Here is a 27,268-nt window from a genome sequence, read left to right as displayed (position 1 = left end):
GGAAGATCCCCGACTCTTGGAAACAGACCAATATTGTAGTGTTCCATAAAAAGGGTAAACCTGAGGAAAATCCGGGCTCTTATCGGCCAATATCGCGGATAAACGCCGACACCAAACTGTATTCCAAGGTATGGGCAAAGAGGCTAGGGGGGATCATTGGCCAGCTTGTCTCTCCGTGGCAGCATGGGTTCGTCCCAGGGAGGGGTACCACAGATCAAACCTCGCGTGCGATCTCGCTATTTGATGCTATCGCTGTCATGGGGGGAGGAAATGGCCATGATCCTCCTAGACGCCGAAAAAGCCTTCGACCGTGTGGTCTGGGAATTTATGTGGGAAGTCTTGGTCAGTAGAGGTTTTGGAGAGAAGTGCAGGAAAGCAATAAAGGCTATGTATTCGGATCCGGTAGCCAGAATTGTAACTATGGGCCTACAGTCGGAGGAGGTGGTAATTAGAAGAGGAACCCGCCAGGGATGCCCTTGCTCTCCTTTACTTTTCTCACTTTATATAGATCCCTTAATCAGGGAAATTCTAGCCTCAGATAAAATCTCCCCTGTTATATTAAATGGCCATACCACCAAATTATTGGCTTACGCGGACGATTTGGCAATTGTCACCACCAACCCGCAGACGGCTATAGTAGAACTGAGTCAACTGGCCAACGCATTTGGAACCCGCTCTGGGTATAAGCTGAATGAAGAAAAAACTATAATAATCAGTACTAATAATATCCATAAAATCGACCAGAGGTATGTGGAGTCTGCAGTTTATCTTGGGGTGAGAATTAATGCAAATGTGGAGAAAATTATACAAGAAAATGATGTCCCCTTGATCGCTGCAATAGACAAAGAATTGAGAAGAATAGATGTTTTACATTTATCTTTGATTGGTAGGGTGAACGTGTTAAAGATGTCAATGTTTCCGAGAATATTGTATCTATTCCGCGCCATACCTCTGTTAGTAGAAGAGAGTTTGTTGAAGAAAATGGAAGCAGTCTTCTCCCAATTTGTGTGGCAATATGGGAAAATTTGTCGATCCTTAGCTCGACTGTCAGTTCCACTGGAGGGAGGGGGACTGTCTGCACCAAACTTGAGGCTGTATCACTGGGTGTGTCTAATGATGCAAATGAATGTTCTATTCAAACATGTCATTATGGCTGGGTCGATTGGTATGGACAGAACCCCCACAATATATGAACTGGTAGCAGGGGGGAAAGCAGTGGGGCTCCTAACACGAGAAATAAATCTTAGGTATTTTAAAAGGAGTAAAAGCAGGGTGATGCTTAGTGCTTGGGGCACCTGGAAGTCAATAATGAGGTTTCTGAAGATCCCAAAGATTAACAGTACATTGGATTTGTGGGGGTCAAATCCGTTTGTTCATCTCGGACAGAATAGTAATAGTAGGTTATGGAAGGAGCTGGGTATTAGTTGTCTGGGGGATGTTATGATTGAGGATGAACTATTGGGATTTGACACACTTCAGCAAAAGTTTGGTATACCTGTTAGTCAATGGTTCTTATATAGACAACTGGAGCAAACAGTTAAGTCAGTTAGACCTAGGATTTCAATTCAGGAGCCTAACGCATTTGTGAACTATGTAAGGAACGGTGGTAAGAAGATTAAAATCGGGTATAGTTTCTCTTGCAGGGTCTGGGGGATGATATCGGACAAATTGAATCTGATTGGGCAGAAAGAATTGGGGATCCGGATATAGATATAGATTTTGCCTTAGCACTGAATAAGAAAATACTAAGAGCTTCAAATTTAAAGGCACAGCACTACAAGACTATCTTTAATTTATATTATACGCCTGCCAAGCTGTTTAAGTGGGGTAAGAGAGAAAACGATAGGTGCCCCAGGTGTAACCAAGGCCCTGCAGATTTACCCCACATGTTTTATAATTGTCAGAATCTTACTCCAGTCCTCAAAGAAATTGAAAGGTTTTTAATGGGGCTGCTAGAGCATCAGATTACTCTATCCCCTACTACGGTCTTGATTGGTAGAGACGAAAATCTAAAATTAGAGCACGAAGCCTCATCACACATCTTTCCCCACATTGGACGTCTACCCCCTCTTGCAATACCACCAATCGCCCCAGACGCACCACCAACACGATCTCTGACCTTGACGTACACACCCTTCTCCACTCTTACGACCCGGCTCCCCAAAAGCCACTAGCTACCAACAACATGTCCATCCCAACGATTATTTCAAACTGACTCAGGCACCAAAAGGATAACAATAGAGGCGCTGTCCCCAACAACCTCACTAATGTACCCCTCGTTTTGGAATCATCCTCCACCCTTTGCACCCCTAGCCTTAAATGCATACTTCTCAACTGCAGATCGGCCCAAAGACATTCCACGGAGGTCGCCGACCTCATCATGTCCCTGGAACTGGACCTAGCCATTCTGACTGAAACATGGCTGTCTGATTCCTCTACACCTATACTGGATATCCTAGTCCCTCCCAACTACTGTATCATTAGATTTGACAGGGACAAAAAGATAGGCGGTGGAATTGCCTGCATCTACAGAAGCAACCTCTCAGTCTCCAAAGTGGCCGTCTCCTCTCTTACTTCCTGTGAATACCTCTGCCTTGATATCATCAGCGAAAGCAAACCGGTATGCTCACTACACATTATATACCACCCACCTGGGGACAATCTCTCCTTCGTCCAACAACTCATGGATACAATTACAGCCAACTCAGGACGGCAGCACACCCAAATTTTCCTTGGCGACTACAATCTCCACTGGAATGACAGCAGTGACACAGTGGTAAACAGCCTCAAAAGCTTTCTCAACGCACTTGATCTCAACCAAATATGCAACGGCCCGACCCATAAGAGAGGCTCTACCCTTGACCTTATCATCTCCAAAGAGGGCGCTATTCAACTGGAGTCAATCCAACCTTGTGACTGGTCAGATCACCATATTGTCTCCTTCCTCATCAAGGAAAAAACCAGACTTAACTCAGTTCAACCCCCTAAGCACAAAGTGTGGAAAAGAGACTTGAAGAAACTCAACCCAAACGCCCTACCACCCAACAGCTGCAATCGGCTACTTCCCCCCTCCCGGCGATACAGACGTTCAAATTCTGACTGACCACTATCTCAATACTATGTCCACAATAATCGATGAGGTGGCGCCCATGCAACTAAAAAGAGTCTCGTCCAAGAAGACTTCCAACCCATGGTATGACGGAAGCCTCAATGAGGATAGACGGGCGATGCGAATGGCAGAGCGCACCTGGAGGTCAGCCCCCTCTGCAGTGCACCTAAAAAGTCTAAAGAAACAGAGAAACGCCTACTTCAGGAAAATAAAACGCTCAAAAAGAGACCTCTTCAGCCTCCAGCTCGCCCAAGCTAAAAACCGTCCAAGAAAACTGTTTGAGTTAGTCAGAACACAATCTAAAGAGCAACCCCAGACAATCAGCTCCATGGACGTTACTCCTTCCTGCGAAGACTTCTCTGCCTTCTTTATCCAAAAAACTGAGAGAATAAGAAGCGATCTCCTCAATGACGCTATCCTGTACTCCAACCCCCGACACACAGCAGTGCCTCAACCAAAGAACAATGCTACTTGGTCATCCTTTGACACTTACTCCGTAGAAGAAATTGGCAGACTGCTCAGCGCCTTGAAACCTTCCAATCACCTCTCTGACCCCCTTCCTGCTAACGCTGTAAAAGACTTTTCCCCCTGGCTTCTCCCACTCTGGTCTAAGATTATCAATAGCTCTCTTCAACAAGGATCCATCCCCAACGCCCTCAAAGTAGGGCAAGTCACACCGCTACTAAAAAAAACAACAGCAGACCCCACTGATCTAAACAATTACCGCCCTATTACAAACATTCCCACTCTCGCTAAACTGTTGGAAAAATGCGTACAACTACAATTGACTAAACACAGATAAGTTTGATCTCCTAAACGCTCATCAGTCAGGCTTCCGAGCAGGGCACAGTACCGAAACTGCCATGACTCACATAGTGGACGATGCCCTCCAAATCCTAGACCAAAACGATACCTGTCTCCTCATCCTTCTGGACCTCTCCTCAGCATTCGATACAGTTAAACATGAGAACTTACTCGAACTGTTAAACACAAGAATGGGCATATCTGGGACTGTTCTAAAGTGGTTCACCTCATTTCTACACAACCGGACACAAAGAATCAAAAGCAACAACCTGCTGTCCTCTCCGGTACCTGTATCGCTAGGCGTCCCTCAAGGATCCTCCCTCTCCCCAACACTGTTCAACCTAGTTATGGAACCTCTCACTACGTTGTTACAGGCTTCTAATGTGCACTTTCACATGTATGCCGACGACACCCAACTTTATCTCAAAATACAATCTCCCAAGGACATCATGCTGCTGAACACCACGATCAGAAACACCCAATCCTGGCTTGCTGAGAATCACCTCAAACTCAATGCTCTGAAGACCGAGTTCCTCCTGATCTCACCTCCCGCTAAAATATCCACGGCTCAAACATGGCTTAAGCAATTAACGGCTCTAAATGTACAGCCCATCGTAGTAGACTCAGCAAAATCTTTAGGCATTACACTTGACACCAATCTCAACATGCAGCAGCACATCAGCAAGGCAACCAAAGGAGCGAACTTCCAAATCAATACCCTGAGAAAACTTAAACCCTTCCTTCCTGCCAAAGACTTCCAAACTGCAGTACAATCTATAGTCATCCCGCACATAGAATACGGTAGCACCGCCCTCTGCGGGCTCCCCCTAACTACAACGGCACCCCTAAGAGCGTCCCTTAACGCCGCAGCGAGACTAGTCACAGGCTCAAAAAAACACTCGCATATCTCCCCGGACTTTAAATCACTGAACTGGCTACCTTTTGAAGCCAGAATTCAACTGAAAATCGCATGCATGACACACAAGGCTGTGCATCTGAATTCACCCGCCTACCTCACTCAAAAGTTGACAATTTCGGGTGGCTCCCGAACTACTAGAAGCACAAACAATCTTTTGCTGAAACCTCGAAGATTTCGGAAGGAAAAAACGTATAAACGCTCCTTTTCAGGAATGGCACCCAGGATCTGGAACTCACTCCCTCCTGAAACAAGGCTCATCTCCTCCAACACAATCTTTAAGAAAGAAGTTAAAGCGATCCTCATGGCAAAATACACATGACCTATTACTCCGTATCACTCATGAATCAGCCCTGTAAGCCCTGCCCGACCTTGGCCTATTGTACCACCCGTATTATCGAATTACGTAATTGTATACGCTCACTCTTTGTATTTTGTTATAATGTTTGATGCACCTGGTTGATTATGTATATTGTTATATTGTTGACGCACCTGGTTGACTTTGCACGCTTTACCCTCTCCACCTCAACGATCCTTACTTCCATTCTACTGTCGCACCTGTGGGACTATACATCCTGCACACACCCACCTCAACTTGGCCCACCTTTAAACTCTAAATACTCTAAACACGCTTAAGCAAGTATATGCGCCTTGGTATTGCACTTTATGCTATTGACGCAATTGTTTGTCTATTCTCAGTGTACCTACACTACCACACCTGTGACCTACCTCATGTCCTTTGACCTACCTATGTAACTAGCACCTTGTACCTAACTACCTCATATATCACTTTGCATATACGCTTTATTACTTTGTATTTTTACTTTGTATTTTTACTTGTAAAGCGCTCTGATATCTGCAAAGATCTTGTTCGCGCTGTATAAAACTCTCAAAATAAATAAAATAAATAAAGAAGCCGAAGCATTTATTTTTCTTGATAAGAAATGCTATCTAAACGAAATCCTACAAAACAATATACTAATGGTCGGCAGCAATTCATACCTGGACAAGGTCAGGACGGGCTGCTAGTTATCGATAAAGTGTTTGAGAGGGAGACCATCCAGAAGTAAGATGTCACTGCTCTGGTGTTTCTCATTGCTATTTTTTTTTTTTGTGAGCGGGCAAATAAGGATGTGTTAGGATTCCTCCTTCTACAAATGGCAAAGGCGCTGGGGTAGAATGGAATATTTATTTGTTTGTCTTGGTGGGATTCAAATATGTGGAACGTTAAGATGTCACTGTATAAAGTGGTGGTAGGTTGAAGTTGGTGAATAGGTTGATGACGTCTTGTGGCAGGACATTTGGGGACAATGCGTTCAACCTATTAGACCCACAGCCAAACTAATCACTAGTCTTCCAGAGATCAAGTCTCCTAACCCTAACCAGAGAATAAAGTCCTAAATATCTTAACTGGATAGGAAATTAGATTAAATTAAATTAAATTAAAGTGAGGATAATGAACAATTAGAAGAAAGTGGGACGTTTGACTCGGATATGGAAGCTGGGGGCGGGAAGAGAAAATAAATTAGCATAATAATAAAGAAGCATTTTGAACAACGTTCCCACAACTGTGTTTGCATACTTGTCTTCTGAAAGGTAGTTAATAAAGAATGGTTAAAGATATTCACAAAACAATGGGTTCTCTGATAAAATTGCCATTCATGTTTATGAGAGCTATGAGGCTTTCCATGAGAGGACGCTCTGGTGCTGGGAAGGGTTCCACTGCGGTGTTGGAATCATCAAGCCCTGGACAGGGGGAGGCTGAAAGGACGATGGAGATGAGCAGGATGGCAGCAAATGTGCAAATATTCCCTGGCTTGATTTGAACTGCGAACCTCAAGAGGAAGGTATTAAAAAGAGTGAAGAATGAACTGTTTGAAATAGATTTAATGAACTGTTTGAAATAGATTTGAGGCTTCCCTGTGACCCCAGGGTAAAATGAAAATGTAATATATTCTATTTTACTCAACCGGAGGCCGCCCAAGAGTTCTTTAAATCCACTAGAGAGGTCAGATTGAAAGACACTGACCTCTGTGACCGAATTTCTCCTTTTGCTTACATTGTTGTAGTTGTGGAGGAAATAGACTGAGCTGAGGTTTGTCTCATTTTCAAGGGCAGGGCGAGTGTGTTTTAAGGATGTAGAAATTTTGCAGAGTCCTTCAGCCACTAAAAGAATAAAATGATACCAATGCAGAGGTTATAGATAATCAGTCATGCCCCATCTTTCACCTAGGCCCCACTCGGGACTAGATCTTGTGGCATTAAAGTGGACTGTGAGCAGGATGATGGGGTGGTTGCAACTGGAACAAGAAGTTCTGACTCCTGGTGTTAAATTCATGTGGGATGGAAAGGGCGTAAACAATCCGGTATTTGTAAAGCGCAAACTAATCACCCCTAAGGCGCGGGGGCATTGGGGAGATAAAATGACCTTTTTTCCCCCGAGTCACATGATGCTGAGCTGAGTTGCCACGGGGACCAAACCGAGAGCCCTGTGCTCCAGAGTCAGCCACTCTAGCCACTGCGCCCCACTTCTACAATTGTCACTGCGTGAATGACACATAATATTAACTTCTTCAATATACAATATTTAAAATAAAAATGTGCAACATTTAGATGCTAGTAGATTGTGTAAAGTATATTGCTGAATATTTAACTGGACATAAAAACACCTACTTGTCTTATGTAATGCTAGCATCAACCAAATAAAGCTATGGGTTTCCTCTAGGAACACTACAGTCCTGCAGTAACATTCGCTCACTAAATCCTGGATTATCCCATGCAATACATTCACAAAAGGGTGAAAGCAGTACACTATATGCATTATTCGATATAGATGTAATACTATCCTCTGGCCCGTTACATATACATAAAGCGAAATTGATACAGTTCAGGTTTTGGGCATGTTTTAGTAAGGAATTATATAAATATAGCTTAAAAAATGGAAAAGCAGGCTCCCCAAGGTGCGAGTTAAGAGTTAAATTGAAAATTGAGGGATTGTGGTGACAAAAAATCTTCGACACTAGCCTCGTGAAAGCTGGATTGATTACTATAGTAGACATCAAAGAGGCCATCACCATAACAGTGCAACAATTGATAAAACCACAATACAGATAGATCAGGCCACTCCCACCTCCGTTTGGATTAAACAGCAAGATAAACAAAAAAGTTACACAAATTGGAAACGTGCACTATGCAAATGCTTCTGTTATAAGCATGCCATTCTGAGAAATAAGCTCAGGTTTTCCAGGGTACTTATGTGTAGGAAATTATTAAGAACACCATGGTTGCAAAAAAATACACAACCTTCTCTCAATTTCAGAACCAAGTTTACGTAAACATGATTTACGAGGCAAAATGCTTAGTTCCTCTTTTTACTTTTTTGTTTTTGTTTTTGGCAGTTTTATAAAGCGTGGTCTCAACCCGAAGGTATTGAAGTGCCTTACAAGAGCACTAGTTTCATTACACTAGGACACATTCCTTTTCAGTAGGCACGGGGAGATTAAGTGACTTGCCCATCAAACGAAATAGCGCTGATGAGGAGACTCGACCCTAATTCCCCAAATACATTATTTTTTTATTGCATCTTGGCGCAATGCACGTTAATTTTAATTTCAAAACAAAGGACAAAATATAGAGCTGGCGGCAAACTAAATTGATGCTGAAGCGATCATGAACAAGATCAATACACTGTGGTGAAGAAACAAATAAAAACGCACACTACTCATCTAGGTCTTGGAGTGGTGTGAAGAAAACTGAGAATAAGAGAGCTACAGAAGTACAGTGTAGAGAAGACCAGTTTGTTAAAAGTTCCTCCATCTGCTGAGTAGGTCAAAAGTTCTATTCTAAGTTGAAAGCACCAAGAGAACCGCTTGTACAACTCGACACTGCAGCTGATCTGCCTTTAGGATGAAAGCAGGTTGGTGAAGCATCGACAAAGTATATCACTTCAAAGGAATGAGAAAGAGTTCTGTTTTCACAGGATTTTTCATCAGTTAATAATTAAAGAAATATGAATTGTTAGTGGCAGCTCTTTGCAGAGAATGAGGCAAATAATCCACCTAAGGGGCACAAGGAGGTTTAGCAATGTGCACCATTTTTAGTATATACTACAGTATGCAGAGGGCAACACTATCAAGAGAACTACTGACCTCCAGCTGCATTCCTAACTTACCGTCTCAAATGTTACTACAGCGAAAAAGAAAGATAAGAAATATGCAGACATTATGTTTCCAACATCCACGCATACGAACGTCACATACCCAAGAACTGAAGAATGTTCCGCAGGACTTGGTATCCACTCATCAGCTTATTGATTTTGTGTTTTGAAAGGAGATAGGCGACAAGCATCGATGCTACAAAGCCATTGAAACCGCCAAAACCCTGGAAGGGAGATAAAAGATGTAGTGTGAGAAGCCCAAAAGTAAAGATGATCACTTCATGGACTTCCATATCAGACTCCCATGTTCTTCTAGGAAAGGACTCACTGCGTTGACCAATCATTATTTCAGAAAGACATCCACACAACAGCCCATCTAGATTAGTAGAAGGCATAATAAAGATAGGGAAGGGCTGGTTCAACAGTCTGTCAGATTACAGCAAACAATTCAATACTTAGTTTCAATTACAAAAGATAATGCAAAGCTCCTGTTAAAGTCAAGAGAAAAAAGCTTCAAACTATTAAATCATAATAACTAAACAGTACTAGTGAAGAAGTCCAAAGTGGAACCACAGAAAGCAGGCTAGGCCAGGCTGCACAGTCTGTACTTGGTCACCGACAAATAACAGCACTCTATTTCAAATGCTGTTGACCCCCTTACTTCTACTGAACACCAAGCCATTTATTTCTTAATTATACTGAATTTTATTGGATACATGCAATAATTAAAATGTTATAAACAATTTTTGTTAAGTAGTGTAGATCACCTTTGCAGGTGGCTCAACGTTCCCAAAGAGCAACAGATAAGTCAGACCTAAAAGATTATTTCATCTAAAGGTGACCAATGCAAATGTTATCTGATAGTTCCTGTCCATGTCAGGGAGAAAACGCTGAAGCAAAGGAATCAGAGATACGCTACTCTATTGCAGCCAGGATAAAGCTATACTGCCCAAATTTAACTTGGACAAAAAAACAACCTGTTTTCAGTCTTGTTGATCTTCCACTTTCAACCAATAACGAAAAAGGAAATGTTGTTATAGTGACATTTGCCCCATTAACAAATCTAGATTCTCATTTGCAATACAAACTTGTCAATGAATGTGGGGTTAGAGGTGTTACCTCCATCTATATCTTTAAATATATTTGATGGTCTTGCTTTACCATACACATATTAATTAAAATCTGAACAAATTGCTGAACTGCCCTGGTGGGAATTTATACATATCAGAAATGATTTTTACTAACTCTCTTTTTCTGGAATCACAATGTAATAACAAGCTAGGCAATAAAAGCCAAATGTATAAGAGAAGCGAGGGACGGCAAAGAATCATATACCCATTACTCCTTACCTTGTCTAATTCCCGTTGGTGCAGCCACACTTTCAGAATGGAGATGCCATCTTTCATGCCAGGAAAGTCAGTACTGGCACTGGACAGGAAATGCAGATGAGATTCTAGGACTGTGTCGGTGAGCAGCGAGTTATTGTAGTGAGGTGTCGGAGGCTCAGCGGTTCCTAAGAGGTGAAATAATTTATAGTAAGGTACTGTACTAGTGCAGAATTACACAAAGTCCAGGTGATACCAGCTACCCAAGGTGTTGGATTAAGTCAAGGTTAACAAACTGGTATTTCCAAAGTTTCTAGTAGCACCATAAATACAAAGCAGTATGCAGCACCGAACAGATTTATTTTATTTATTTATTTAGCTTATAAGGCGCACAGCTACCCGCAGTGGGTTTCCCGGCGCCATTTATAATCATAAAACAGCAAGCAGCCATGATATTCATGATTATGACTAAGCATTATTAGAAAAATATGCTCGCAACAGGGAGCCTTATAAATTCTAAACCATAAACAGCAAAGAGCTTCACAATTCCAGGCCCATACGCAGTTGGAATGTTTATTATTTTATTATTATTTGAAAGTTTTATATAGCGCGAACAAGATCTTTGCAGATATCAGAGCGCTTTACAGGTACAAGGTGCATAGTTACATAGGTAGGTCAAAATACAAGAGGTAGGTCGCAGGTGAGGTAATGTCGGTACAAGGAGCATAGTCAAACCGTTGCGCCAATAACATAAAAGTACAAAACTAAAGAGCCTATACATGTTTAAACGTGCTTAAAATGCTTTTGAAGATAGCATAGAGGCAGAGTTGAGGTAGGTGTGTGCAGGGTGTATTTAGAACGACTAAAACACATGCAGCAGTGAGCTTTCAAATTCCAAAACGACAAGCATTAATGGGATTTGGAATTCTAAAATTGAGCAGGAGGGAGATTTAGAATTCGTATACCATAAATAGAAGAGGGCTATAGCATTACAAAGCTTAACGCAGCACAGCGAGCTATGGCATTCGAAAACATGATGAGCAGAAGATATAAAAGTGACTAAACAGCAGAAAATGTTAGATTCAGACAAATATATAACAATGATGATAGTGGAATTTTAAAAGGACTGCAGCAAATAAATAAAATAATCAATTTTATATCTGGCATGGCAATGCTACTGTCTATTTGAGCTATTGTTACCAATTCTTGTGTTTGTATTTTGTGTTGGAGTCACTAGGCTAATCAACACTATTAGAAATACCTGCTCATCTTTCATTAGAAGACTTTCAGTCCGCCTCAGTTTTCTGTTTGAGTAGAAAGGGTTGTTTAGACAGTTCATCTCCCATTGGCTACTGCCCACTCCCTGATTTTTGGCGGTCTAGCGCTCATCTCAAATGCTCTATTTCAGCCAGATGATAGCGCAGACGTGCCTAAGGCAAGCCCGTCTGCACCAGACCACTGCCGGGACCAATGGCCCTCAGATACAAAAAATAACAGTACATGACAGGATTGGCTAGTCTGCAGCGTCCTTGCGCACAACTGACAACAATGTGCCAGGCTCTAACAGACCTAAGTGGACCTGTAAGCTGTTCTCCCCATTGAACTTACAAGGCTCCTTCTCTTGCAGGCAATGTCTCCTCTACTAACTAACTCCTATATGGGCTCTACTCCTTCGGTGTCACCTGCAGGCAGGCAGGCCCTTATTTCCTCAACTAAAACCCCATCCACTTCTTTCACCTAACCTTAGACGGGGTGTATGGCAACGCCAATTCAGCCCTTTCTCTCAGGTATATACTTCAATATTCTGTCATTACCAAAGCATGCAACACAAGTCTAGGACCTGTTGACATCTCTCTCCCCTGATTTCTGTTTCATTACAGAAACTTGATTAAATGCCTTCACCTTTCCTTGCATTCCTTTGACCGAGCGGACAACTACCAACTGGTGAGACTGGACCGGGAGTCCATCAGGAAGTAGTCGCTATTGCCTTGTGCAATTCCAACAAGGTCCACATTATTGAATCTTTAATGGAGGATTGGGTGGTATAATGGCTAATTTAAACTTGAACCAACAATAGGGCATTGGAAGAGTACCTTTATATATCCCCCCCGCAGGCCCAAATAAAGGCTTCAGCCACTTGTTGACTGAACACATCCCCCCCCCCCCCCGCCAATCAACTTTCTTCTAGTAGTTTTCTTCTGTTAGGAGATTTAAGTGTCAGGCTACATTTGCATAATCTTCATTGGCTGCCTGTGAGAACACGGGTTAAGTTCAAGGCTCTGGTAATGGCCCATGCGGCCTTGTACGAGTAAGGCCCAGTCTATCTCAGGAAGTGTTTTCCGTTCTACATTCCTGGTAGACATCTGCGTTCTTCTAAAATGCTAATGGCCTCTCTGCCCAGATATCGCCTGAAAAGGAGAGGTGGCAGTTCTTTGGCATATCTGGCCGCGGTGGCCTGGAATGCTCCTCTGTATGTTTTATGTAGCACGCAGAATCCCATTGAGTTTAGGAAAAAACCTAAGACTTTTTTTTTTAACTGAATTTCTTGATGTCTCTTTCCTGTTTTACTTGGGCTTGCGCCGGGATACTCTTTGAATAGCTGGGCGCGTTATAAAACTTGCTAACATAACTTAAAGTTCCAAGGTGAGGAAGTCCTTAAACCGGAAGTTGACTGTCTAATGGAAGATTTGGAACCATTGAATCTGGGCCAGTGTATTAGAGGCCCAACAAATATTGTGGGTCATACTTTAGACTTGCTTTTCACAAACTCTCCGTTTGTGGTCTGCAATGACTCTCTTCCCCTTACTTGGACAGACCATTATTGGATTACATTTCCGATAACCTTGACTGATGCAACCAAGCAGACTGATATCGTGGAGGACAAGGCTATGGTCTAAAATACCCCCTGAGATTTTTTCCACTGCAGTCTCATGGGGATTAATGACTCTGAAGTCGGACATTAATGAGGCCTTAGATAAATATCATTGTACTTTCTCTACGGCTTTTGCCAAAATTGCTCCAGTAAAAGTTAGCCAACAGACCTCCTCAAGGCTGCATACCCCCGGTTTACTAGTGACTTAAGTCGGTTGAAGTCAAGTTGCACAAAACTGGAAAGTCGTTGGCATCCTTCAAAACTTTTGAACAACAAAGCCGCTTTCAAATCTGCTCGAGCGGAATATCATGCTCTTATCAGAAAGACCAGGAGGTACCATCTCATAATATGTCTTTTTCAATTAGGAAAAGGTTTGCTCTTTCCACTTTGGTCCATGTACTAGCACTCCTGACCAAAGTTAAACCAGGCTCCCCGGTGAACATATGTCCCGCCAGGACAGTGTCCACCTTATCCACGGTGCTTATCCCTGTCATTCTCTTTATTTCATCCTTTGCTGGAGTCCACAAAAATTACTTCGGCCTGGATGAAAACCTTCGCTGTACCTATAATTAAAATACCTAATGTGGAGCCCGAAAGTCTGACCAACTATCGCCCGGTGTCACTTCTCCCTATATTAGGGAAAAATCTTTAAAGCTATGTAAACAAAGAGCTGGCGGCATTTTTGGAGGACCATGTGATTCTGGAGCCCTCTCAATCAGGACTCTGAGCAGCCCACAGCACAGAGACTGTTCTGGTAGCTGAAACAGATTCAATCAGTCTCTCAGACGCCAGTGATTCCGCTTTGCTTGTGTTGCTGGATCGATCTGCATTTTTTACACCATTTCTCATGCAGTGCTGATGAACAGACTGGTTGAGATCGTTGTTTAAGGCACTGTCCTGCAGTGGTTGGCTGACTTTTTAATTGATCGAATCCAAATTATTACATTGGGTCCCTTTAAATCTCTGTCTTTTCCTCTGATCAAAGGGCTTCCTCAAGGCTCAGCGCTGTTTAATATATATGTTGCCCCTTTGGCCCAGATTGTGAAATTGTATGGCTTTGAAGTTATTTCCTATGACGACGATTCTCAGCTGATCATTCCTATGAAACAGGACATTGAAAGCACCAAGCATCGTTTTTAAGACTGTATGAGGAATGCTGCCTGTTGTACGTCCAGGAACGGTCTTCAGCTAAACAACAAGAAGACGGAGATCTTGCTCCTTGGCAACTCAGAGCAGCTTTGGTCTTGGGACTGGTGGCCCCGGCATCAGTCAGTCAGCAAAAAATCTGGGCATAATAACTGATCATGTACCATCTATGAAAAGTCATGTGGCAGCTACAAGAGGGTTGTGTATTGCCACCATGTGGCTGCTAAGGAAAGTTTTTTCTGGCTCCCTGCTTCAGCAAGGAAAATGTGGGTCCAGTCGCCTGGACTATAGCAATGCATTGCTCATGGGTGCCAATGATACCCCACTGACCAAATTCCAAGTGGTACAAAACACGGCAGCCCAGCTTGTCTGTAATCTCCCAGCTGGCTCCCCTTCATCCCCTATTCTCAGGACCCTCGACTGACCGGTCAGGACGCGTATCTTTTTCAAGATATGCTGCCCTGCACACAATGCCCTACTAGGCAAATCTCCTTTGTACCTGAAGGATAAACGATGTTACTACTGCCACTCTCGCACTACGAGATCATGTGGCAAAGCATTTGTGTCTGTTTTCCTCATTCAGGCCTCAAGATTTGGGGGTAGATTTTTCTCTTATACTGCCCAGTGGGCAAGAACCAGTTTCATGGCCATCTCCCAAGCTGTGTGAACTTAGCTCAATAAATAAAACTACTAACTATCTGGCTGTTTTAATGGGCGGATGCGATTTGGAGCAAGCCAAGCAACGAATAACACCTTTGGGTATGATTTGCTGCACTTTATCAAACAAATAATTCTTGAAAATAAACATAATAGGCATCACCTCCACCCATGACAGTATCTCTCTTTTGTATTTGTTGAGATATTGGAAAAATAAAAAATAAACATGTATTTCTCGCTCCCTCACCTAATGCAACTGCCTCTTTGGTGTATCTCTCTCCCTCCTATTTGGGGGAACTATTTTACACCTCAAAAGGCCCTCTAGGGAATTCAGTGTATTAAATAAAATAGTAGTCTACATTCGAACACAATGATCAATTATCCAGACTCAGATAGGATAGAAGAGGAAATGACATAACATAAGAAACAAGACAGAGATCATTAGAATAATAATTCGGTGCATAACAGTGGGCAGAGCTGGGTGAAAAATTCTAGCTTTGGTATGGTCTGTAGAGATGGTATTTTATGTGTTCCCCGAAGACGCCTATCAGGGTGAGTTTCCACAGTTGAGGAGGAAGAGTTCTACATAGAGGCAGCCGCTCCAGCGAAAGATAGACTCTGACCAGAAAAATATTTTAACTTGTACTTATAAGAGTAATGACTGCTTCTTAGGTCTCTTTCACCATCCGAGATGTGTTGCAGGTTGGTTTTGTATGGATGGTTTTGTATGGATTTCTGGGGATGGCGCTGTGGGTTAGGCAGCACATTTTGAAAATTATGCCATTTATACGAAGACAATGTAGGTCAGGAGTAATATGGTCAATGTTTTTGCAGAACAAGAAAGTCTGGCTGCTGAGTAGAAAAAGTTTTTTTTTTTTACTATTAACATTTTGAAATAACCAAAATAATCCAGTTTGTAGCATAAACTATATAAAATGGTCAATACTGTATTATCAGATATTTATATATGTACCATCAGATTAATGAAGAAAGCCTAGGTTAGACACAATACTTTAGCAGAGCACAACACACTGACACCTACCTTCCTCAGCAGCTGCCTTTTCCAGGAACCAAGCTGTTCTCACATTGTTTTTACCAGGGTGGAAACGGCTGCTTTTAAAGAATCCAGGAGGGGGGCAGGCATAGAGACGTACGGTCAGCAACTTCTCATCTTTACCTAGTACATTCAGGAGAAAGGAGATAGTCATGATATTCAGACGAAGAGCAAGTTTACAGAGGGGCAATAAGGCTCAAACTTCAAAACCTTCTACAATGCAAGATTACTTAAGACATGCCCTACCAAAAATGACATAAAGGAACATCACAGGACTTTATTAGGGCCATGCAGCGAAATCTGAACTGCGGAAAAAGGGTGACCAAGGAGTAAAGAGTCTTTCATCCTCTAAAAATCATCATAACTACATTATGAAATGTGCTAAATTAATCAGAGTTGTATAAACAACTGTGTTACACAAAAAGAAAAAACTACTAGCAAGTACCCATGGTTTGAAAGCAATGACACCTTTCATAGGTTTACACAGGATGATTCACATTCTGCTACAATCTGATGGAACATTCCTTCTCTGGAAAATCGACTAGAAGCAGCAAAAATTGTTGACAGCTAAGCACCTCTGAAATAGGTCTTGAAGTCTCACCAACACATTGGATACTTGCTAGATTCATGGGGTTAATCAAGAAATAGTCTATTTTTTTTGTGCTCTGAACCAGTATGTGGTGCAAACTTTGATGAAGTGGGACTGTGCCCAGTGATTGTTGGTTAAGCGTTCTCTGCTCAATCATTTTGCACACAAATATTGCAAGGCAGAAACATAATGCAATTAAGGCTCACATTTCTCAGTTTTGATAGATTTTTACAAGAAAAATAGACAGTAAACCATATATTTTCCTGTCTGTATTTCATTTTAACTACAGATAAATACGGAAAACGAGGTTATCTTTTAGACAATACTACTGTCAATTATGAGAGCTAGGTCAATAGAAGTTCAGATTGACGGATATGGAAGTAAAAAATGTTTTTAAAGATTTCTTAATGAAGCTTAAGTAACTGCAGAAGTTCAGCCGTTTAAGTTGCTGTACAAAACAGAGGGTTTCAAATGATTGCATTCTACTGTGAATGACTAAAATTCATTGGACATTCAAAGACCAGTAAATATTTGTTGCTAAATAAATGTCGAAATATACCCATTGCAGCTTCAGTTTTTTACACTAAGCACAAAATAAATAAGGATTACTACATATACAAATCAGCAAAAAATAAATGTGGATAAATACAGATGGAAATGTGAAAGAAACGGGCCCTAAAAATGTGAATTTTACTTATGTAGTCTAAACGTCATCCAAAAGCAGCATTTATTTTATGCATGTTGCATTTTAATGTGAATTATTTTGATGGACAAGATTTCCATATTAAAGACTATTTACTGATTTAAAAACCTATAAGTGAGAAAATCAAAATATACATAGAAAAAGTCTATGACAGTCAATAAAATCCAGCATAAAACGACCACTCATGTCTGCCACATAGTTAAATAACAATTAAAGAACAACATTGAACAGCAGATTCCTCAACTCAAGGCTATGCGGAAGAGATCAGACCTCTAAAGAGGGCACCTGCTCGCCTTGCAACAAGTCAAAAAGCCCACACTAGAAAGCCATTTGAAATAAGGTCCAAATAAAAACAACGAGAACATTTCCTAGGCATCTTGATCATCTTTCAGCATGAGCTCAAATCCGCTGTAAAAACACAATCATTTGGTGCAGCCCTTTTCAAGCTTCCAGGCTAGCCTTGGACCTGAGAAAAACAAATCTGTTCCTTTTACACTAACCTTGCGGACGTAGGAGGAGAATCGGCTTCAGGTGGCTGCCATTCATGTAAGCGAAGGTCACGCATCCAAATAACTTTTTCTTTGACAGGTGGGAGGCAATATGGGCCAAGTACAGGGCTCGCTTCCTATGGTAGCGCTGGTTTAGGTTATCCTTGGCTTGGAAAATTTCCTATGCAGTTGAGATAAAGGGAAATATATTGAGCAAAACAGTAATTGGAAAACACCTCAGAGATAACCCCAACAAATGCAATCAAAGTATGGCTAAAAATAATGCCATGGTTGTGTGGTGTAGTTTCACTTCCTTGGAAGGAGAGATTTTCTCTATTCTCTCTCTTATTACTAATGTTGGAACCTATTAAGTCATTTGTTCAGTATATACGTTTCGTGAAGTGTAAGTGTATGGTCTTACTAATTACCCATTCTAACTAACTCTTAGGGATATGAGCCTTCAGGAACTAATGAGATCTGGTTGTGTGTATATTGTCTTGGGATATGTTGTTTTGACAGGCGTGTTTTCTAGCTGAGAAATAGAATATCACTTTTTAATTTCTGCCTAATGCACTAATGTCTTCCACGCTGTATTTTCGTACATATATTGCTTTCCATGCCATCTTGACCAGCACCAGCTCACTTAGTGTGGTAATTGATCATTAGACGCTCTCAGCCACTAATGGGTTGCAAAGCACACTCACCGGGGAACTGCCATTTCCCAGTACAAGCACAATATACCCACGTCCTATCCTAATGAGGGAGAAAGAACCATCTACATGCCTAGGAGTTATGTTTACTCCAGAGAGATAACGGTCACTAAGGCAGCGGCCCAGAGGTATGGGTCCCAACAAAGTTTGCGGTGCGGTTTTACACAACTTACCCGACTTGAGACCAAATGTAGAATAGCATTTTCACTAATTTAATATCGGATACAAATATTCAGCTTACTCTCTTATGTCCATTTGCTAATATCTGTATTTTATCAAGAACATTTGAATCCATGCATACCTGTATTAAGGCAGGTATAGTAGTAGCTCATTATCATAGGTAGCTAGTATGGATGTACATAATTTAGGTGCCTGGAGGCAGGACCAAGAGTCCACAGGCATTTCTGTCATTCTGCAAAAGCCTTTTCTTCCAGGGAGTACATCCCACAGGAAGTGGTGTGTAATATCTGCTCCTTTTCCCTTTCTCCATCAAGATACAGCTAAACTCACTTCTCTGGGGGCTAACAGAATCTAACCAGGGGTGCTCTCAAACGTAGAGTTTAGGATAATTTATTACTGTGTTTCAGGACTGAGACACCAAAGGCTAACCTACTTCCCTTAATGTTCCAATAAATGCAGGAAAATCCCTTAAAGCCGAACAGAAGCACTATGGAGCAGCTGCCCTAAGGCAATGCACAGGGTCAATACTACAGCCACGGACACAGTGTCCCAAAGCATGGGGTAGGGGCAAGGAATGAGTGGGTACTACTGGGAAACGCACATGTTTGACGTTGTGATATGTGGATTCTTTTATTTTACAGTTTGTTAATGGGAGTTGTAGGTCTTTTGAGATCCTAATCCAAATTACCTTTCGCACACCCACTACATGGGAACCAAACCCAGAAGGGTGTCACACATTAACAGTATGTTGCCAACAAATATATGATACAACGAAAAAAAATAGAATGAATCGATCTTGAAAACACTAGGAAAGAGGACTGAAACCTCATCCAGGGTACAGAGATAAATCAGTGGGAAAATAGCAGAGATATGATTGAAAGAAAATGACAGGGGTGAATAGGAGTGACAAGATTTTAAAGAGCCCAGGAGAAATCATTCTGGTCACTCACTCACCTGTGGCATGGTAACTGCAACATCAACATTAATCTCCGGCAGGATGCAGGTATCGAGCAGGTAGCTTCCCACCACCTTCACTGAGACTGGAGGAAGGAATCTGAACTTTCCTTTAACTCTGAAGGGCACTTGCAGGTATGGCACCTTCACACCCTGAGGCAGCCAGGATTGATCAACTATCTGATTCACAAAAAAGCATATATGAAAATACAGCAATTGCCAATCAATCTAAAAACATAAATCACTGCAGAACACAATTTAATCCTTCAAAAGTAAGAACATTTTTCAACTTAGCTTTTCAGCCATGGACGAATATGTTTTTAAATCAATACTTTGAAACAAATAAAGACAAGTACTATTCAGAAAAATGAAGCTAAGAGCAAATAGTATGGAATAGAAGCCACAGTATATATGCAATCTTAACCGGTTGAGTGGTGGGACTGCAACATGATTGGATAGCAGGAATGTGCACTACAGTGAAAAAGCAGCATAATAAACAGCCATAAAGGATAATGAATATTTGGTGCAAATTTGTACAGAAGTGTCTCTCTGTGGGTGTTTGGGCACCAGAAGAAAATTTAGAAGCTATAGAAAACATTTGCTCTAGAGCTCCAGTGGCCCCACCAGAATAAGTATCAGACTGCATTTGGATTTCAGCTTTATCCCGCTCAATAATCCCTACACCTCCGAAAAAGAGTCTAAGCCCCATTCTGCTCTGTTACTTTGAAGACTTTTTAATGCTTTTCTTTTAAAAAAGTGACTAAGACCCCTTCTAAAGTGGGACCCTGACATTTATCTGAACGTTTTCACTTTTAGACTTTGACAAGGACCAACTCGCTTTGCATATTGGACGCAGGCTTCATCGCAGTCGGTCTGAAATCACTGCCTGGTCCCTGCCTACCGCTTCCATGGACTATCATTGACGCTTAGAGCTTTTGGTGCTATTTTCACTTAAATCTTTAAATTCACATCTTGTGTACCCCTTATTGTATTTTTAGTACTTTGGTTCCATGCCAATTAGCTTATTACATTTTTCTCTATTTTTATAAAGTGAGATTTTATTGCGTGGAGTTTGTGACTTCGTAACGGTTTTGGAAATTCGAAATGCTTTGAACATTATCTTAAAGTTAAGCCTGACTTCTCTGTCTCACAGCAACCCGGGGTTGAGCCCAGATTTAAACTTTTGAAACCTTTGACTGTACCTTACACATGAGTGACTGTATTACTTGTGGTGGACTTCCATCCACCTTAATGAATAATTCACTTTCTTGCATTCGCCACATGTGGAGTTATGGGTGCCTTGTTTTACAACAGTGAAAGTTCATAGTAAATTTTTTACTCCATCTGAACTGATATCGGACAGTTAAGTTCAGGCTATAGCCAGTCTACACTTGGTAAGATGCATACGTCACTCAATTTCACAAAACAGCTGAAAGATAAACAGGATCTCGATTAAAAAAACATATTATAGCATTCTACCATGCTGCTATAGCCTAGTCAGTAACATACTGCTATGGAGAAAAGATCAGAGGTCTTTACCCTGGAGACACATCTTCAGTATGCCTCTATTTCCTTGTGGTGCATGACTTTCACGGTTTTAGTAAGGGCTAATTATGTACGACTGAACCCCCAGGAGACTAAAGTACATCACCAGATCGGTTTTCCTTGACAGGCGCAAGGGCATCCTTATGTGTAGTCACGGAGAAGCATGCATGGGAGTTTGTAAAAAACATGGGCCGAAAACTTCACTTTTATCACCAGACTTCAAGCAAGAATTGATACCTGCTCCTTCCAGCAAACGGAGAAATACTGTCAGTGAGCAATGGTCCAGTGAAACCAGCAAAGGCTGATGGATTCGATATGTTCATGAGCACAGAGAAACTGGCACAGGCACCAAGATGAAGATTAACAAAGATATCAACATAAACATTAACACAAAAGGGTCACAACTGGAGCACACCCAAATAGAAAGATGCAGAATCAACGAGACAAACGAGAGAATAAATTAGGTACAATATGGGCAGGAGGATGAATACATAACGACATAGGGTTCGCTTTTGCTTAATGCATGCTAATACAAACGTATCCATACATATACTGACAAACGCACATATGCAGATAGATCTACAGAGAACCATCCACATATAGTACACACACCTAAAGAAACAGATGGACAACGAGCAACAGACATGCGGATACACTTGCACAAAGTTCATCTGAACTACAAATAACCAGGCATAAAGACCACCATACAAACAGGCAATCATACAAAAAGACAACGATCTACAGGTCACCATCCACAAAGACCAATACACACGCAGTTACTCATGAACACTAAACAGCAGCTATGCATGTACCGAGGCGCACAGATCAACACAAAGACTCAGACACACCGTTCCCCACATTATCCATGTATATAGTCATGAAGTAAGACTACGGCTTCATGTCCACCTAGCTTTTCGCCCCAAATAGAGGAAAGTAAATTCAAATTGAGACAAAATAGAGTTTCAACATGTATCCAGTCATGATCACCTCTTTACAAGTCATAGTTAGGAGTGTTGGTTCAGTTGAAGCGAAGACTACAACTCACTAAGTGCCTCGATTAAAAAAAAAATTATAAAACAAAAACACACAGGACCTTAAATAACAATTCCACTTGCACTGCAGTCTGCAATAGCTAAATTTATTAGATTTAATCTTCCACACAAAACATGCATTTTGGGTTTACCATATCGAAGGAGTTTAGAGTCATCTGGCATTGTGCAACATAGCAGATGAAAAGAAAAGGTAAAATCTGCATAAATTCTTTTGAATTCTTCACTTCACATTTAGAACTGTAAAATAGGGCATGGCGTTAAATGCTCCGTGAATGTTGAGCACTACTGTCGCAGAAAAACATTTCCGACTGTCAAACCTATCCTAAGTAAAGCCGATAGTGAACCAGCTATACTGAAAGCGCTTACATCCGTTTCCTCAGTCTCAGGGACACTGGTCAGCAAAGAGTTGATTTCATGAAGGAAGGCATCAATGGTCTTTCTTTTCTTCTCCTTCAGTTTCACCTCATTCAGGAGCTCCTCAATCTAAAAGAGAAGTTGAAGTGAAAGCATAGGATGAAGACATCTAATGACCTGGAAGGAGATTTACAGCATCACTGGCAAAGACAACACACACCACCAAGTCAGGAAGAAAGAAAGAGCAAGGCTGAAATTCTAACCCTCTGGCAAGGTAATAATCTGAGGAACTGTGTCGAGTCTCGGCAATGACAGCTGAACATCCTGTGATTCTGGGCATATCACTTAATCTCCCCGTGCCTAACAAAAACGAATGTGTCCTCATGTAATGCAACTGGTGCTATGTAAAGCGCTCTTATACCCGATTCGGGTCAAGTTCACGCTATATAAAACTCTGTAAAAAAAAAAAAAAAAACAAGCAGAGATCGTGACCAAGAGCTCATCAACAAATGAAGCCCACAAAAGCAAGCAGTAGATGGCCACCCTGCAGGAATGGAAGCGTAAAGATAAGACAACAAGAAAGCAACATGGAGCCAAAAGTGCTGATGGAACATCTGAAATCTGCACCGCAAGAACTCCTACAAACAAAAGACAGATGAGACGATGCTTCTTCATGCAGCAAAAACAAAATGAAAGCGTGAACCAGATGCCAAAATCCAGGTATAAAGAGGTGCAGGGGGAGGTGGTGGGAGGGGGTTCTTCGGTTACTCCAACGTTCATGTAGAAACTGGAGAGAACATCACCACTGCAGGGACACAGGCCTGTATATCAGATCGTTTGTCCAGATCCCATGGTTAGTATAATGGGAAGTATGATGGTAGTTAAGGAAAAAGCAAGGAACCAGCTCCCCACTTCAGTGAATTATTGGTTCTTTATGAGAAAACCTTGAGGAACGAAGGACAAACTGGTCATTCTCCGCCATCACAGGTGACTGAACCCAATGCCTACACTTTCCTAATTCAGAAGCCATACCTGTAAGGGAGGTTCCCGAGGGGTATGGCGATAGAATTTGGGGGATGAGGAACTGACAAAACTATTCTGTTTATTATTATTACCATCTCTTGTGCGTTGGTTCTCAAAAGCACAGAGGGGGCGCCCTACCCCAGGGGTCTTCGGACCGCCTACTAGCTTCAATTTTCTGCCAGACCCCTTGTTTTGCAAACATGCTTTCTCCCACATTTAAGTTTTTTTTCGATTTTTGTTTCATCACTTCAATGGGAATCCGCCATTTCGGAATGGTACATAAAAAACGAATAAACAAAATGGTAGGCACTTAACGACATATGTGTGCGTTTTAAAACTATGCTGCCACAGCGTTGTGATGCATGCACATCATTGCACATTTTTTTAGGTCCTTAAGGCAAGACGTATAGGCTGTGCCAGGACTTGCTGCCATTAGTTGGAAGCACCTGAGATTTCTATCAAATAAATGTGGACACAATTGCATTTTTTACCCATAGTTTGACATTTGCATGGCATTCGGGATAAGAACATATACTAGGACCCATGCTAAACCAACCTGATGCATCTGGGTCTCAAGTTTTAAAAAACATCCAGGGTTGGAAGGTTTTCTTGGGTGCTGGGTGACCACGGGGTTCTGGGTCAGACAACATGCTAGGATGCACACAGGCCACACAACACTGGCTTCCCATGGGTCTCTAGGGTTCAGGGATGCCCAGGGTTGTTAGGCATCCCTGGGTAGAAGCTGACCTAGAGCCTGAATACTGTAACCATCCTGGATGGCAGGACAGCAGAAAGACTGTATTGGATTTGTGGATGGAATGATGGCCACACGTGAGGAAGGGTCGGACAGGAATCCCATACCTAATAAAAAATTAAACATTAAGTAATCCCGGTTGTCGGATAGTGGTTCTTGCCCCATGAATGGGCACATGTGCCTCCCAGGGGTGTGCAAAAAGAATGTATATGCCTTGGCAGGAGAGGTCAGCCTGAAGCCAAGGCGGGCCAGCAACAACTATATACAAACTAAATAAAAACACATTTTTGTAAAGTAATCTATGTTTCTCTTGGTGGTTTTTCTCGCCTCTGGGTGGGCAGACCTGCCCAATCTGCTTCCAGCGGGGCTGAGAGACTGCCTGGGCTCTTGGGTGTTCAAGCAGCAAATTAGAGCAGTTCCCTCCACTGTATTTCTTTTTTCTCCTGGTGGTAGTGGGCTTTCTGCAAGGAGTGGAAGGGGGTTGAAAATGATATTCTCCCTTTTCCATTGGTACCTCCCCTGTTCAGATCTGTGCTCAAGGGGTTGAACTGTGCTACCGAGCACCTATCAAACTGAAAGCATCAGCAGCTGATGAAATCAGTGCACTAGTCATAAAAAAAGCCTCAGGCTGCAGGAAAAGCTGCTTCTTATAGCTCAAACTGAGGGCCACCTCTAGAGGGATTCTCAGACCTGGGTGCCTTGAAGTGATCACTCCATTATCAGCGCACAATTGGTTACGGCTCTTGATAGGGAAGAGGTAGATCACATTCAACAGCACCCATAGGATTATATCACCAGGAAAAGGGAAAGGCCATAAAATGTCAGAAGCCCACTCTTAAAGCCCACAAAATAGGAGACTGGTGTAGTGGTCATCAACTACACCAATTCCCGCTTCCTCCCTATTTGTGATAATGACAGAGCTTCTTTAGGCAAAATAGCGTAGTTGCATGGACTCTCCATATGGCATTATGTCTAACCTAGAAGCTTCATATAACAATCATCAAAATAAATATAGCTCTTGCCATTACTTCCTTTCCAAGCATTAAGAACATCCTCCATCTAGCTGCCAAGGGTCCTTCTAGTGTGACAATCCCAATTAGGAGGTTATTGTTTGGTTTCCTTGTGGCGAAGAATTAGAACAGTTCACTCCAAATGACCATCTTGCTTTCTGCAGATCAACCAACACCTGACTTTATACTTCCCTTAAGGCTAATGCTCAGTCTACTCAGTAGCTCCCCTCATCCTTAAGATGTCCTTTTAGAGGACAGCATGCATTACAAGTTTTTTTTATTCATCATCATTACCAACAGTGTGTAACTGTAGGATAAAGTTAAAACTGAAGCATCCGGCCTTACAAGTCTACGTACCAAACGATGGCCAATGTGGTCATCCACCTCCAGGCAGTAGCCCAGGCAGTAGCCACACAGTACAAGAAATTAAAGCAGCTGATGTCTCTTCAAAGATGATCAGTGCTATCCTTAGATGATGCATTTACCGTCCAACAATCGAGATGACAAATTAATATTTCTGGGATAAATCGGTCTCACAGGGACCATAAAGGTTTGCCAGAAAAAAATCCCAGTGATTCTAAACACAAACTGTGTGCTTTTTTATAGGTTGCATTGCTTGCACCACTGCCTAATTTTATCCTCCTGCTTCCTTTTCTCTCCTCAATACCATACTTGAACATCTTCCTCAATTCCATTCTCAAATGGCTTTGAAGGCCTTGCTTCCCATTGTTCTCCATTGTTTTAGACTTGTTTCTATCCGCTACAAACAGTTTCAGGTTCTATTTGGTTTAAATGCACTTAGTCCTTCTTTCGGACTGGTTCATAATTCTGAATTCAGCTCCTAGCGGGAGTTAAGAGGCAAACTCAGGAATTACATGTTTTGCAGCAAAAATGCCACTTCTTTTCTTTTTCCTCCCAGAAGTTTTGACAGCTAAAAGCAAGAGCAAGTATGTAGTCATCAAGCTGCATGTATTTGGTTCACTTCTATCATTTCAGAGAGTGACATAGGCCCTTTCAGGTTGAGATATCTTTTAATAGTGATGTGCTTCAACCGGTCAATGCACAAAGTTTCTATGCGGCATGGAGAAGTTCATGATTACTTTCAATACATGATCTGGAAGAATTTGTTTCAGAAAACTGCGAAGTTGGTTCACCGAGAAACCTCTGGTGAGCCCCACTGTGAAAAGATGTGCAACAGTATCTGAAAACATGCGACTTTCAAATATGTGACAAACATAATAAGTAAGCAGGAAGTCTTTCATAGTCATGATTCATTTCTGAAACACCATAACTTAATGTATTGCACATCAGAAAGTCAAGGTTTGAAACCAATCATAGTAGTTGTGCACAACTTTAGCAAAAGTCGATAGTAGCATCACCAACTTAGTCGTGTATTTTTGAGATTTTTGTAAAATGACACATATGCCTTGAACTCTCCAAGTCTTACGAAATTTGCAAACCTCAGAGGCCATTTTGTATGAGCAGAATACTTGAGCACATTTGCATTTCTCGACCAAGCAGCTATCATCTTGTGCTACAGTGAAATCAATCATGTTCCTCAATAGTACCTTCTGTGTTTCCACTGAGATCCACCCCAGAGTCCCTGCAATAAATCCCATTTTTCATGTAAAGTGTGAACTGCAGGTGGACAGATTGCCAACTCAGTAAGCATCTTCACACTCCTAGTTTTGACCTGGCTCATTTCATTGTTAAGGCTCTGCAATGCACCAGAGAATTGGACTCACCAGTGTTTAATGGTAGAAGAAAGGTGAAGTTATCCATAAAAGCTGGAAGATTTGAGCGATTTACAACAAAAAAAGGACGATGTCGCATTTGTGGTTTTTATCTTTCACCCTCTAAAAGGGGC

At 41.8% G+C, this 27,268-nt stretch overlaps 1 protein-coding gene across 1 annotated transcript in view; it reads right to left on the bottom strand.

Moving 5' to 3' along the window:
* NOL6 (nucleolar protein 6) overlaps nucleotides 1–27,268 on the bottom strand; it is a 471,490-nt gene that overhangs the window by 365,009 nt on the left and 79,213 nt on the right. Inside the window, exons 3-8 of the mRNA XM_078674724.1 lie at nucleotides 22,627–22,743; nucleotides 19,664–19,843; nucleotides 17,832–18,000; nucleotides 16,028–16,162; nucleotides 10,335–10,498; nucleotides 9,089–9,209 (exon numbers count right to left, since the gene is read on the bottom strand). Of these exons, the coding sequence (XP_078530850.1) occupies nucleotides 9,089–9,209; nucleotides 10,335–10,498; nucleotides 16,028–16,162; nucleotides 17,832–18,000; nucleotides 19,664–19,843; nucleotides 22,627–22,743 (886 nt within the window). The remainder of the gene's footprint in view (nucleotides 1–9,088; nucleotides 9,210–10,334; nucleotides 10,499–16,027; nucleotides 16,163–17,831; nucleotides 18,001–19,663; nucleotides 19,844–22,626; nucleotides 22,744–27,268) is intronic.

This window comes from Lissotriton helveticus, chromosome 2_1, assembly GCF_964261635.1.
Source record: "Lissotriton helveticus chromosome 2_1, aLisHel1.1, whole genome shotgun sequence".
NCBI lineage: Eukaryota > Metazoa > Chordata > Amphibia > Caudata > Salamandridae > Lissotriton > Lissotriton helveticus.
Note: the sequence above shows the minus strand (reverse complement) of the source record. Positions and strands in the feature narration are given on the sequence as shown.